Below are 13,382 nucleotides of genomic sequence, written 5' to 3' on the forward strand. Positions count from 1 at the left end.
ATATTTTGTGAACTATATGACCGAATGGTATTTGGCTGTAATTTTTTCATTAATCCAAAGATTTAGTTGTGACTTGTGAGTATCAATTAGTGCTTGGATACATTTTGTACTAAAATGATAACATTAACTATTCCATATAGCTAATCCAATGGATCCCAACCTACTCTCAACCCGTGGAATATCCTTGTTTATCCCATCACGGTAACCAACGCCCCTTGGTTTCTTCCACCAAAGATATATAAATAAGAAATACAAAAAATCACGGGAGAGGATGAACTCCTCTGGTGGGTACACTTTTTTTTTTTCGTTTTTTCATCCGGTGTTTGATAACCGGATTGGAGCCCGATTATATCCGGATTTGCACCGCATACAACCTGATTTGAGGGGAAGCGCTTCCTGCCAAGGATTTTTCCTCTGGTGGGAGCACTATAGATAAATAAACTCTTATATTATTGTTTAATTATTTGACTAATATTACTATCATTCTTATTGAAAATTATTAAAATTATAGTAAGTATAAATAAAAATGCCATGAGAAGTATGTTTATACAAGTGTACGGTTATAAGAGAACGAAACTAACGGACAATTGCTAAAATAAAGTAATTTAAAATACAAGAAGGCATAGTTCATGTGAATTTAGTTCATATATATATATATATATATATATATATATATATATATTTTAAAAGTGGACAAATATAGCAGGAAGGTGACAAGCAGGTGATCAAGCAGAGTGGGAATAGATAATGAATGCAATTTTATTTTCATGCAATAAATAGGAAAAGGCAAAAGTGGAGTGTGAATATCTTCTTATTTGCATAAGAAATTTACTTGCTTTACTACCAATATCGTCCTTTGATACAAAGAAAATTTTCAAAAATGCAAAGCATTATTTTCTTGTTTGGGTTAGTGAGGTTGTAGGTGCAATTTTCTGAATACTTTGACAAACGAAAACTAGAAAATATGAATATTTGACAAACCGTATCACACTTTTAAGTTTTAACCAAATGGTTTGACAATATTTGATTGATACGTCGATAAGAATATTCTAACGGTTAATTTTTGAAATGGTGAAATGTTGCTCCCAAACTTACATGCAAGTATACGCTGTCGTACAAGTAATATAGATTTTTAAGTCCAGATATCGTACCCAGTATCCACAGAGACTTACGATTAATTGTTTACTAAATTAAACTATACTAATTATCTACACAAGAAGCAAAATCCAAAGTTATATTTATAAACTAACTAAAAATAAAAGAAAGCAAATAATGAACTTGAACCAAGAAAGAGTGGATTTTTATCGGAGAAGAGATAGATCTAGGGTTATGACCACTAACAATCCAACAGTCTTCAAATCGTTCTACCTGGGTTACTAGTTGACGGGTTAATTGTAACTTTATGATATTTTCTCGAACTACTCACAAGCCCTAGTAGATGCCACTATAACGCCTACATCTCTATGGTCGTCGATGAACAAGAACGCATTTATTTTTCCGTATTCAACTAAGTAGGGCTAAAGGATATATCTCTATCCTCGGTAATGAAACGATAATATTGAACAAACTTTATTTATTCTTATTATGTACGTGAATTCTCTCTCAAGTCCAACTCACGCACCACACAGAGTGTCTAATTAGTGATCAAGTAATTAAACAATGGGTGAAAATCATTTACACCCCCCAACTATGCTTTAAAAATCAAACTCCCCCCTCAATTTTGAACAATAGACATTCTCCCCCCCTTTATCCCATTTGACTTTTTAAAATGTCTATTTTACCCTTACATTATAACTTTTGTCTTATTTTTTTACTTCTTTAAAATCATGATATTTTTCATTTTCTTAATTTATGTAACAAATTTCTTATAAAAAATAAATATTATCTTCTAGGAGAAGAAAAAAGTGATAAATAACACAAAATTAACTTTATTAAAAATAATCAAAACTTTAATATTTATTTATATAAGTGAAAAATAATAGGTCATAATAACTTTATAAATATATATCTATGCAGGTAATGCAAAAACAATTAAAAATAGAGGCAAATTATTAAAAATGATTTGTCTATATTGTAATGAATTTTATTATAATTTAAGAAATATTCCATTAGTAACAACCAAAACTTATTTATATGAACAATAGAGAATAAGAGAAAAGTGAAACTTAAATATACACACATGCATGTACATACATATCTACATATATACTTACTGCATATGATATTGAAATAATAATCATAAAAAATAGCATTAGATTTTGTTACAAATTCATAAAAGTATTATTCTATTTGTAATGTTAATGAGCTTAAAGTAAGAATTTATAAATAACTAGATTAAAAAAAATCATATAATATAAAAATCTATTACATAAATGGAGGATTAATTGAAAAAAGCAAGGGTGAAGTAGTCATTGCATAGGATAAAGGGGGGGGGGGAGGGGGGGGGAGGGGGAGAGAATGTCTATTGTTCAAAGTTGAGGGGGGAGTTTGATTTTTAAAGCAAAGTTGGGGGGGGGGAAAATCATTTTCACCCATTAAACAATTAAGCACAAGAATAAATAAGCAACCCAAAGATGGAAAATCAATAGATAGAAACGATAATCAAATGTCAACTTTCATGTTTGTGTCAAAATCCTAGAATTAAAGAGTTTAGCTCCACATAGACATGGAGGAAAAACAACAAATCATCCGAATAAAAAATATAAAAATAAGTATTATAGAGAAGAGAAAATAAAATCACTAACTACGCCTCCACGCGCTCCAAAGTTTCTCGCCAGTTCAAAGTTTTCCGAACTAAAGGTTTCAAATTCTCTAAAATTCTGTGAAAACTCTATCTTATGGACTATTTATAGGTATAGGAAAAGATCCAAATAAAATAATGTTGTCCAAAATAAAATAGGAAGAATTAGAATTACGAAAATCCCTTCTACGCGTCCACACGCTGCCAGGTACGTTTTCCTATTCTTTTCCTTCTTTTGCATATTCTGTCCTAATACGTTCAGCTTTGGTCAATTCCATATTTTCTTTGTCAATCAATCATCACGCAATAATGATGTCTCCAAGTGATCCCCTCTTTGTCTCCCTTCAATTTTCTTCTTTCATTTTCTTAGGTATTTTCTTCAGTTTCGCTCCAAATTCCTTTAATTTTGCACTTTTTTATTCCTACACAATAAAATATAATATTAAGCACAAATGTATATAATAATACTCAAAAGACGAATAAATGTACTAAAATGTGAGGCAATAATTGCTAAATATATACATTTCTGGCCAAACATCATGAAACGATCAATAGTTGACTTAATTAGTTTTTAGTTTAAATCAAATTGCCTGTAATTCATCTTTAAGAAGTTGATCAAATATTTGCACCCCCTTTTCCTTTTCCTTCAACATTTAAAATTCGAAACTTCGAAATCTATTTTTGCTTCTCTTGTTCCTATTCATTATTCCACAAAAAATATTAGAAGGATGAATTAGTCAATGTCTCAAGTAAAATTTGATAAAATTATGTAATTAAATATAAACAGATGACATAGACCATATATGCTTAACGACTTACGAGGGATATGCAGGCCACCAAACAAAGCAATCAGGTAAAATTTCGAAGGCAGAGAAATTATTGTGCCCCTTAGTAAAGGTAAAGCAATTAATTGCTTAATGATTCTCATCACTAGTAAAATTCAAGTTAGGTCAACATATAACCTTTTTCCCCTTTTTGGAGTTGTCTTCCACATGGTTAAATCATATAAGTCTAGACACTATCACATACCTAAGGCTATAGTTGAAGCAAACCACTGTAATTGTCTTTGACCATTGTTTGCTTCAATTAAGGAAGGGAATTTGGAAAAGGATGAGGTAAATTTTGATACTCCAATTTGATAGAGGCCGTACAATTACTTTCTCTCCATAGTTTAATTACTTTTCGCGTCAAAAATAATTTTCTTCTATGAGAGATATAATCCTATCCGGTTAAAGTTGCCGCTTTCTCAAAGTATCAATGAGGAGTCTTTCACTCAATCCCTAATTAATGAAAGTGATCATATTTTAATTTGAATTTGGATAATTGAGTGGTCAATTCCACAAAATCGTTGATGTGTTGTCATGTTCAAAAGGTATTTAAGCTGGTTTCAAATCATAGACTGTTAACATTGCGGCATATTTAGACTTCATATCCTATTAGTTTCTAACCAGCTATTATGGTCACTATAAGGCATTTTCAACATCCCATCTTAAGCATTTTAGTATTCATCTAATACTTCCAAAATCTTTTCTTTTTCCAAAAACAAGAAAAGTAAAAAAATAAGATGAAACATTGGACAATTGGAATGATCGACATCAATTACAGCTGAAAAAGATAAAAATTTGATCAATAATGCACGACGGTTCTGTCATTATGCGTGAATAAGCCCTTAAACATTAACCATGAGGAAAAGTTGATAAGAACGTGTTGGCAACTTGATTTTAGTATAATAAACCCCCTCTCTTTTAAAGTATGGGAGTTTAATTAGTATTCTATTGGTTGAGGGGCATCAATGGACCGTTAACATGTTAAGTTATGGTGCATATATAAAAACTTACTAAAGGACAATATGGCCTGCAATGACACTAATCCTCAAATAGAATGTCCATTGACTTGAATATTGGTAGTTAAACTTGCCTATCACTTCGTATGGTATTTCGGTTGATAATGCTTTGAATCATTACCTTTGTCTTCATTAATCCACTTTAATCAATTTTTGTCCTTTGGACCCTTTTTGTCACCCCTCTTGTCCTATATGAATCAATGAGAGAGAGAAAAGACATTCACAAGATTCAAATTTATAGCAATATATTTAATTATATTGAAGTAATCAACAACACATCTAGACTTGCTTTCTAGAGAAACCAGTTAGAAGGGGATCTGTAAGTCCCAGTGGCTGAGATAGCATGCAGAGGTTGTATTGGATAATCAAGTCAAATAGGCTGAATCAGAAATATGCAACCAAAAAAAAAAAAGTTACAACATAGTTCATGTCTTTTTCCCTTTTTTCCTACCTTCACTCCATGATTTCCTTCAATAAAATCCATCTTTGTTCATAAAATGAAACTTTATAGTCTTTGTTAGGAAATATTTTAATCAGCAACGGGAACCTTTCCGGCAACTAAGGGCGCCGGCACCGGAGACAATGGAACTTATTAGTGAAGAAGGTTTAGCACTTAAGCTTGAAGCCTTGGCATAGTTTGAAGAGGCTCCAGCTCCTGATTTTACGAAAAATGCACCATTTAACATTAAGTCCCCATCAGTCCTCCAATTCCAATTCTTCCATTCACTTTCTGGTGCATCCTCATGCTTTGTCACCTATACACAATTCACAAAATTTTTCTATAATTTTAGGGATCGTCAAATTTATGGTCTAGTTATGCAGTGATTATAATGCAACGGTCGATAATAGTAACGGAAGTGACTAATAATAATAACATTAGATACAATATTTTAATTTTAATTGTAATGAAAGTGAGAATGATCACCTCTTTGCTGAATCTGATATCAGGAGCAAGGAATCTGTTGCCCTGGCTATTAATGGTGGGATTAGCACTACCACCAATGGCATACATTTTCCAGTGTGTATAGTCATTGTTTACCACATGGAAGTAACCATGTCTACATCTGCATGCATGTTCAAAAACTCAACCCACATTTCATCAAATCATATGTAACGTTCATCACTGTAATAGCTTGTTTGGTTAAGTTCTCAAAATCTTTTTATTTTAGTAAGTACATTTTGTCAGAAGTAGTTTTCCAACATACTTTTGGACAATAATTTTTTTTGTTCGACTATCCATTTGAAAAATACTTTTGCCAATATAAGAGCAAGAATTTATAATTGGTTACGGTTCCAAAAGTGCTTCTAGGACAAAAAAAAAAAAAAAAGTTACAGTACTTTTGCAGCTTTTAAAATACAATTTATGTTACTACATACTTAAAATCACATATTGTTTTCCCTAAAAGCTTAACCAAATGCCTCAACTTTCCAAATTAAAGTGAACACTTTTAGCTTTTTAAAACCTTAGTCAAACAAACTATAACTTCCAACCGATTTTCTGTGGCAGTTAAAATGGGAAAAATGTACTAGACCAAAATTTTGGTGTGTATATATACTTGGCCTAACACATCCATCATTTAATTTAACGAAAATGTTGAACAACTTTGGGACAAGTATAAAGTAGCTTTTTGATTTATATTACCTTGGCATTCTTTGGACAAGGCCTTCTCCAAAGTGATTGAAAGCAATGGTTACTTGCATGTTCTTGTCCTGTACATGGGAATCACTGTGTCCCAATAACATAACTTTATCATGGTGAGTCATGTAATTGTTAGAAATGGTAATTGCAGTGGACCCCATAATAGCATCAATCAACCCATCCATGCAATTAGACAAGGAGCAATGGTCTACCCAAATATGACTTCCACCAAATATGGACACTCCATCACCATCTGATATAGTCCTCCACCCATAGTGCTGTGGGGAGTTCCTCACCATAGCATTCCCCCCTTGCTTACAATCATGTATGTGGATTCCATGGATGATAATATTGGTCACACCTTGTATGGTTATGCATGGCCCATCTGCAAAATCAAATTTAAAATTATGGCGCGTTTTGTTAAGCTTTAGAGAAGTAAGCATTTCGTTTAGAGAGTTGAGATATTTAGACAACCAACTTTTAGAAAAAAAAAATATGTGTCACTACCATAAAATCACTAGTTAAGTAATTTGTCAAAGTACGTGTCACTACCATAAAATCACTAGTTCAATTTCCGGAAACACTTTTGAAACAATGGCCAAGAGCAAATTGCTGGTCTAATATTGAAAAAAGGGATTTTCGAATTGAATAACCAAATATTTCTACTCTCCAAAAGTAATTTTTCAAAAAAATATTTTTCAGAACAAGCAAATTAAATTTAGAAAGGTTAGTCAAACATGCTATCAAACTTTATGAGTTTATTTCTGAAATTATGAATTCAGAATTTAATATCTGTCAAAACTCAAAATGTTAACCTGCAATGTGAACGCTAGCTCCTCTTCCATCAATAGTCTTGAAAGAATTCATAATAAGTTCTTCTTTCAGTTGAATGACCATATCCCTAGCAAAAATAATCCACAACGGCTCGTTTTGAATAACAGCATATCGGAGAGTGCCTGGTTTAGGGGTAACGGGATCGTCGTTGCCGGAGTCAGTGACCACGTATATTTTGCCGTCTCTGCCACCAACGGCATTCTTGCCGAAGCCAATAGCACAATCAGCTAGCCTTTGGCGGTTTTTTTCCCAGTTGGGGTCACAACGCCAGCAGTCATCTATAGGGTTTCCAGTGCCACATGAGAGATAGCCCAAGTTCCTCCTTGACACATTTATGCTCCTGCAAAAAGAGAAAGTAGTAAGAAATTAAGAAAATGTCAAATCATGTTGTGCATAATCTACCATATTTAAAATTTTAGTTTATGGATTTTAAATTATAATTTGTTGGGTTTAGGATAAATTGTTTATACATATTAAGTAAATTTCTTAGCACAAATACGTGATCCGTGTCAAAATAATTGGGTTAGAACAAACCCGTAAATTAACGTTGACCATATGAAAGTTCCAAAAAAATAAGAATAGACAAGTAAAAAGCTTAATATCTACTGCGATGGTTCAATTTATGTTACAGTAGTTTGTCGTCAGAATTTAAAAAAGAAGAAAGTTTTTTTAAATTTGTGATCTTAAATCGGCGTATGACATTTTGTGATTATAAAAGCATGTCATGACAAATAACAATATAAAAATAAAATGTAGCACTATATATCGTTAGTCTTTTCGAAAGAATTTATAAGAAAATACTTCTACATAAAATGAAACGGACAGTAGTTAATTAGTGGAGCATGCGTGCAAAATGTACCTATCAACTTGATCAACAACAGATTGGGGATTTTGTAAGGGAGAAGAGGCAAGGAGGGAAGGAATTAAGAGAAGAAAGGACAAGAGGAAAAAGAGAGAAATAAAGGAGGTGGCCATATGTGCTTGTGGGTATCTTTTCTCAATGTGGTAAAGTGTTGAAGTGGGGTTGTATTAGTTAGAATAAAGGAGATTGGGCTGGGACATGGGAAAAAAGAGAGGACAGAAGGGATTATAAAGAGAGAAAACGCCGGAGAAATTGGCGTAATTAATTAAACCAAACGATGTGGGGTATTGTATGTATGTCTTTAACCTTCTTGATTACATTTTTTACGGAGATTCTTCTTTGGGAAGACTATTAGTAGCTTTGGTCGTTGAGTGAGCATTCGTAGCTCAAAAACAACAAACATTATCATCTCTCTCCATCCTATTGGAGTAAATACTCTCTATTAAAGACAATTTTATTATTATGGCTCGAATCTGTGACGTCCGGTTAAGAATAAGGAATACTTATGCCAATCGCCTCAACCTTTGATGATATTTTTCTACTTTAGCATATTCTGTACTAAACATTTATATTTTCTTAATGAGTTTAAGTTATATACCTCGTCAGTTTTAAGATTTATTTATTTTTCACTATGAAATCACTCAAAAGATATATACAAGTCTCCATAGATGTGAGAGTTGTAATCTTGAAAATAAGACAGATTACCTATTGTAATTGATCAAGTGACTCCATGGTGTAAATTTTCTTTATAGAAACTTATATCTTTTTTAGTACAATCGCACGAATTATTTGAGGTTAAACTTTTGAATAACTTTATACTCCACTTGTGAAAGATTGATGTTGTAGACATATTTCTCCTCCTAGTTTAAAAAATTAGGTGACGTGATTTTTTTTTTTCTGTGAGAAAAATATATAGCAGTAGTAATAAACAAATGGACAATTCTTTCCCATTATGTTTCATCATCTTATTTTTCTGGTATCTTGTAACAAAAGTGCCGTATTTCATTTTCATGTATATCCTTCATTCACGTCACGCATGTAAAACTCATAGATCGTTTCTACAGGATCTCTGCATTTACCCTTTAGAGAGAAACAACCTAACTATAATTTGCTTTGCTGTTTCTTTGGTAGTTTGGTTTCCTCTTATTTTCGTTAGTCTCCGAGTGAAATAGCTATTACTTTATGTAGCACCCTCGACTAAACAGAATAAAAGAGCTAACTTTGTTTTCCTTTTCTTTTGTTTGGGTTTGGGGGGAAAGCGGGGAGTTGGTTAGCCTTTAGCAGAGGCAGATTTAAACTCTACGAGTTTAATCTTTTAATATTCTTAGTATTGAACCTCATTATATTTTTAAAGTTATAGATTTATGTCCACTATTTGTTGCAATTTTAATAATTTTTTACCTATAAATTTATGCTTCACGTAAAAAATTATGGATTTAATTGAACCCGTACCTGTAACGGTACATCTGCCCCTGGGCGTTGGAAGGTGAAAATTAAATAACTTTCTCTGTTAGCAATGTATTAGCAACTGCAAAAAAGATTCTATTATCTACGAGCGATTTACCGATACATATAGTGATGAAGTTCGTAACTAACTATGTAGTGTTTTTTTAATTGTTATTCATTTTCAGTTGTTTAATTAATTTTAGGATCAAATTACAGAAATACCCATATACAAATTAAGTCTGAGCTATCAATCTGAACTCACTGCAAGTCTTTCTTGTTAACCTTCACTTCGTAAAAGTAGAAAGCAAGGAAATGTTATAGATTAGGCAATTAGCTAAGCTTAATCTCCTTCACATATTACTTGACATTATAACATGATTTTTGTCTAGTAAATCAAGGTTTCATGTGCTTAAAATGGGTCCAAGCTAATTAAGCCCCTATCTTCAAGTACCTAAAAATGTTTTCTTCAATATTTGGCTCATCATCTTATCATATTTCTGGCCGCAAACCTCGCCGTAACTCCACACTAATAGAACTGATGCTTGAAAACTCCACCACGCAGACATTATTGCCAATCGATCGGCGATCACCTTGTCAATATGACAAATTAAATTGCCAACACAAGGTCCCAATTAGAGATGTTACAAAGACGGTTGCAGTATGGCCCATATTATGTGATTCAACTGAACTCAACATCTTTTATACGTAATATAGGTATAATGTTTTTAAACATCTGAATTTTGAAATCATATTTGCAAAGTGCAATGCGTTTAATGGTAAAATATACTAAAAAAGTTAAGCAGTGAAGCCCATCAAATTTAAACTTTTGGATCAACCTTTAGTCAACTGGTGTTGTTCATCCTCTAGCTAGTATAGTCAAACTATTTATATAGTTAAGAAAATAATTGAGTAATGATGTAAAAAAAAAATATACACTATCAGACCACTTACTATTAATTAATTTTTAAGTAAATCTCTTAACAAAAATCAGTTGGTAATCTAGTAAAAATGATAACTAACTTGCTATCACAAATTAAAATTCACTCATAGTATTAAGTATATTCTTACAATATATATCCATTGAAAATTTACACACCCATTACGTGTGCATATATTTTACTAAATATAATCACACTCATTGATTATCATAAAGAAGGAAGTGATGCATGCAGTGGTTCTGGTACTCTATATCTACTGAATACTGACTTAAAATGTTAATCCTTCTATGCTATATAGAGTTGTGCTATTCCTTCTGAGAATGCAATTACAAACTGAAAGATAAATTCTCACATGGATATAATTTCCGTGAAAGAATTGGATTCTCTAGCCGGCCGTTGGCCTCAAATTAAATAAGGATATATAAATGGTATACATTACCAGCAATTTGTTGAGACTGAACATGTTGATAAATGATACTCCTCTTCTTGACAAGTCACAAAACCAATATCGAGGTATTTTTATATGTAGGTATTGGTGGGGTTCAAATAAAGGGCATAGCTATGCATGTTAATTTTGGGATATAAGTTTGCCTCATGGTTGTGTTTTTGGATGATGACTTGTTCTGGGTGTGGATTGATACGTGATCACTTCTTATTCTTCTTCTTCTCGTTGCATCTGTCTTGCTTGGTCAGAATACCCCAAATCTGCCCGTGGTGATTATAAAGTTTAACTTATACATCCTAATAACAGTGTAAATTAGATTTTATACGATCAGGTTACTTACTTATAAATAGTTACAAGTAGTTGTTCATATGAAGTGGAATTAGGTACCAAAAAAAATAATAGATAGGCAGTTTGCTACAACATATAAATTACACTAATAGAAGTATTTACATTATCAATATAAGTATAATTACGTTAAATTCACTGGGAATATTCATAAGTTTAACTATAATATATATATATATATATATATATACGTTATTAAATATCTTTATATTATGTGTATATTAAACTCTTCTTAAATTGGACCATCTGATTTTTTATTTTTCCGATTTACCAACAAAGAGTTCTCCTGGTTTGATCCTTAATTTATTGAAACAAAGTTCAGAATCTTCCCCATAAAGTCTGCTGTTACAACTATATATGCACACAGCACACCTGATCATAATTGTGACTTATTACTAGAACTAGAAAGTAAAATAAAATGTTTGCGGGGACACGAGTCTAGGCTTCTAGTTGTGCCAAGGTAATAGTTCGAATTACTAGTTCAAAAAAATCCAAAACAGATGCCTCTTGATCACTATTAGCCTGTTTGGGGACTTTTTAGAAGCAAAAAGTGTTTATTTTAAAAAGATAAAATGTTTAGCCAAAGTTCTAAAGAAACAAGTGTTTTTTTTTTTATAGTAGTAGAAGTTGTTTTTATTATAAGTTGAAAAAAGTAATTTTCCTAGATTTTTTTTTCAAAGTGTATTCAAACGCAAGTTGTTGCTTTAATATTGAAAAAATGTTTTTAAAATTGATTAATCAAACACAAATCGTTACTTTTAAAAAATACTTTTTTTTTTTAAAAAACACATCTAATGAAAATTACCTTTTTAAATAATTAAGTAGATTTTGAAAAAATCAGCCAAAAACAAGTTAAAATATTCAAATATGTCACTAGCACTTGGATCATGTATTCACTACTAGAAACAGAAGTTTTTTTCACAGACATGCAATCGGAAATTTGTGCTATAAAACGTGATTTTTCCACCTCATTCTCACTAAACCAGTTCATTGGGAAAACGCATGGTAGGAAACAAGTTCTCATTGAACCGCTGGGAAACTTCATAATTTTTTGTGTGAAGACACTAATATTTAGATTTTCTTACAAACAGAGTGGGAAATAACCACTAATGTAGAGATTTTTTTTTTTAGTAGTGATTGTACTTTGAATCATTTGTTGGAATTTTGTTTAAATAAAATTAAATCTTTTAAATGAAAATGTGTCTTTTAAATTAAAGGTTTTGTCCTTTCATTCTTTGGTTACCCCAACTTCTATTTAAAGCTAACTTCTTAACATTCCAATATAACCTTTTAATCATGCAGAACTTTCTTGTCTGAAAATTACGCTTTCTTCTCCAATTACAAAAAGATAAAGTTCTAAGTTCTTGCTTTCCAACAGAATTTCTTCACTATTTTTTTAGTGCAGAAACTCAAAGGCTTGTCATATCCACTAAAACTATTTGCATACAATCCCATAGCAATCTCGCAGAGGAGAGGGAGCAAATATCGTTTTTAGAAAAACGTTTCGCACGTGTTTTTAAGCCTCAATCCTGTGTTCATTGTTCATATTGTCAAACCTTCATCTTTGTGTTCTTCTTCATGTATTTTTTGTGTTCTCGGATAATATTTTCCAAGATCATCATCTTTAGACCTGGAGTAATTAAGGGTTCACTATGATAAAATGGCATGATTGAAATCTTTTTCCACCTTTAAGAGGGAACAAACATATCAGATAGTCATCATTTATCATGTGGTTGAGTTGACCTGAATCATTTGAAGTCTTTTTTCTCTTGCTAACCTTTTTTCCCTCCACTATAGATGCTATGAAAAGAATATATTCAGAGTTAAAGTCAAACTGTACAGTGCTTTTGTAAATATAAAGGGGCTGTGCTAAAGTCAAATTTCCACCGTGATTTACTGCTACCCAATTGGTAAACCTAACGCGTTATTACTGATGTATGCATGATGGCAAAGGAATTTTGTAAAGAAATTAAAAATAGTTATCCGCCCGAAAAATAGTTGAAAGATGTATAATATCTATTAGTGTATAATATATGTATATTGGCTGACAACTATAAATATTTTCGGTCAAGCAGGCAAATGTGTAACTTCCTAGGAAATCTACACACTATCCACTGTATGAACTTTCTAAAAATTATTTATACAATCTGATCACTTATAAAATATATATATATATATATATATATATATATATATATATATATATATATATATATATATATATATATATATATATATATAGTCACTAGTAACTTGATAAAATGATAATATACCATAATGGTTAACATAT

The 13,382-nt window shown here is 31.6% G+C and overlaps 1 protein-coding gene across 1 annotated transcript; it reads right to left on the minus strand.

Annotated features, from left to right (window-relative positions):
* Nucleotides 1-4,796: 4,796 nt before the first annotated feature.
* LOC132052473 (probable pectate lyase 18) lies at nucleotides 4,797-8,118 on the minus strand. The gene is made up of 5 exons (XM_059444034.1): nucleotides 7,916-8,118; nucleotides 7,038-7,396; nucleotides 6,226-6,607; nucleotides 5,509-5,647; nucleotides 4,797-5,338 (listed from the first exon to the last, which is right to left on the minus strand). The coding sequence occupies exons 1-5, from the start codon at nucleotides 8,029-8,031 to the stop codon at nucleotides 5,117-5,119; spliced, it is 1,218 nt and encodes a 405-aa protein (XP_059300017.1). The 5' UTR covers nucleotides 8,032-8,118; the 3' UTR covers nucleotides 4,797-5,116.
* Nucleotides 8,119-13,382: the final 5,264 nt, after the last annotated feature.

The sequence above is a fragment of the Lycium ferocissimum genome, chromosome 4, assembly GCF_029784015.1.
Source record: "Lycium ferocissimum isolate CSIRO_LF1 chromosome 4, AGI_CSIRO_Lferr_CH_V1, whole genome shotgun sequence".
NCBI lineage: Eukaryota > Viridiplantae > Streptophyta > Magnoliopsida > Solanales > Solanaceae > Lycium > Lycium ferocissimum.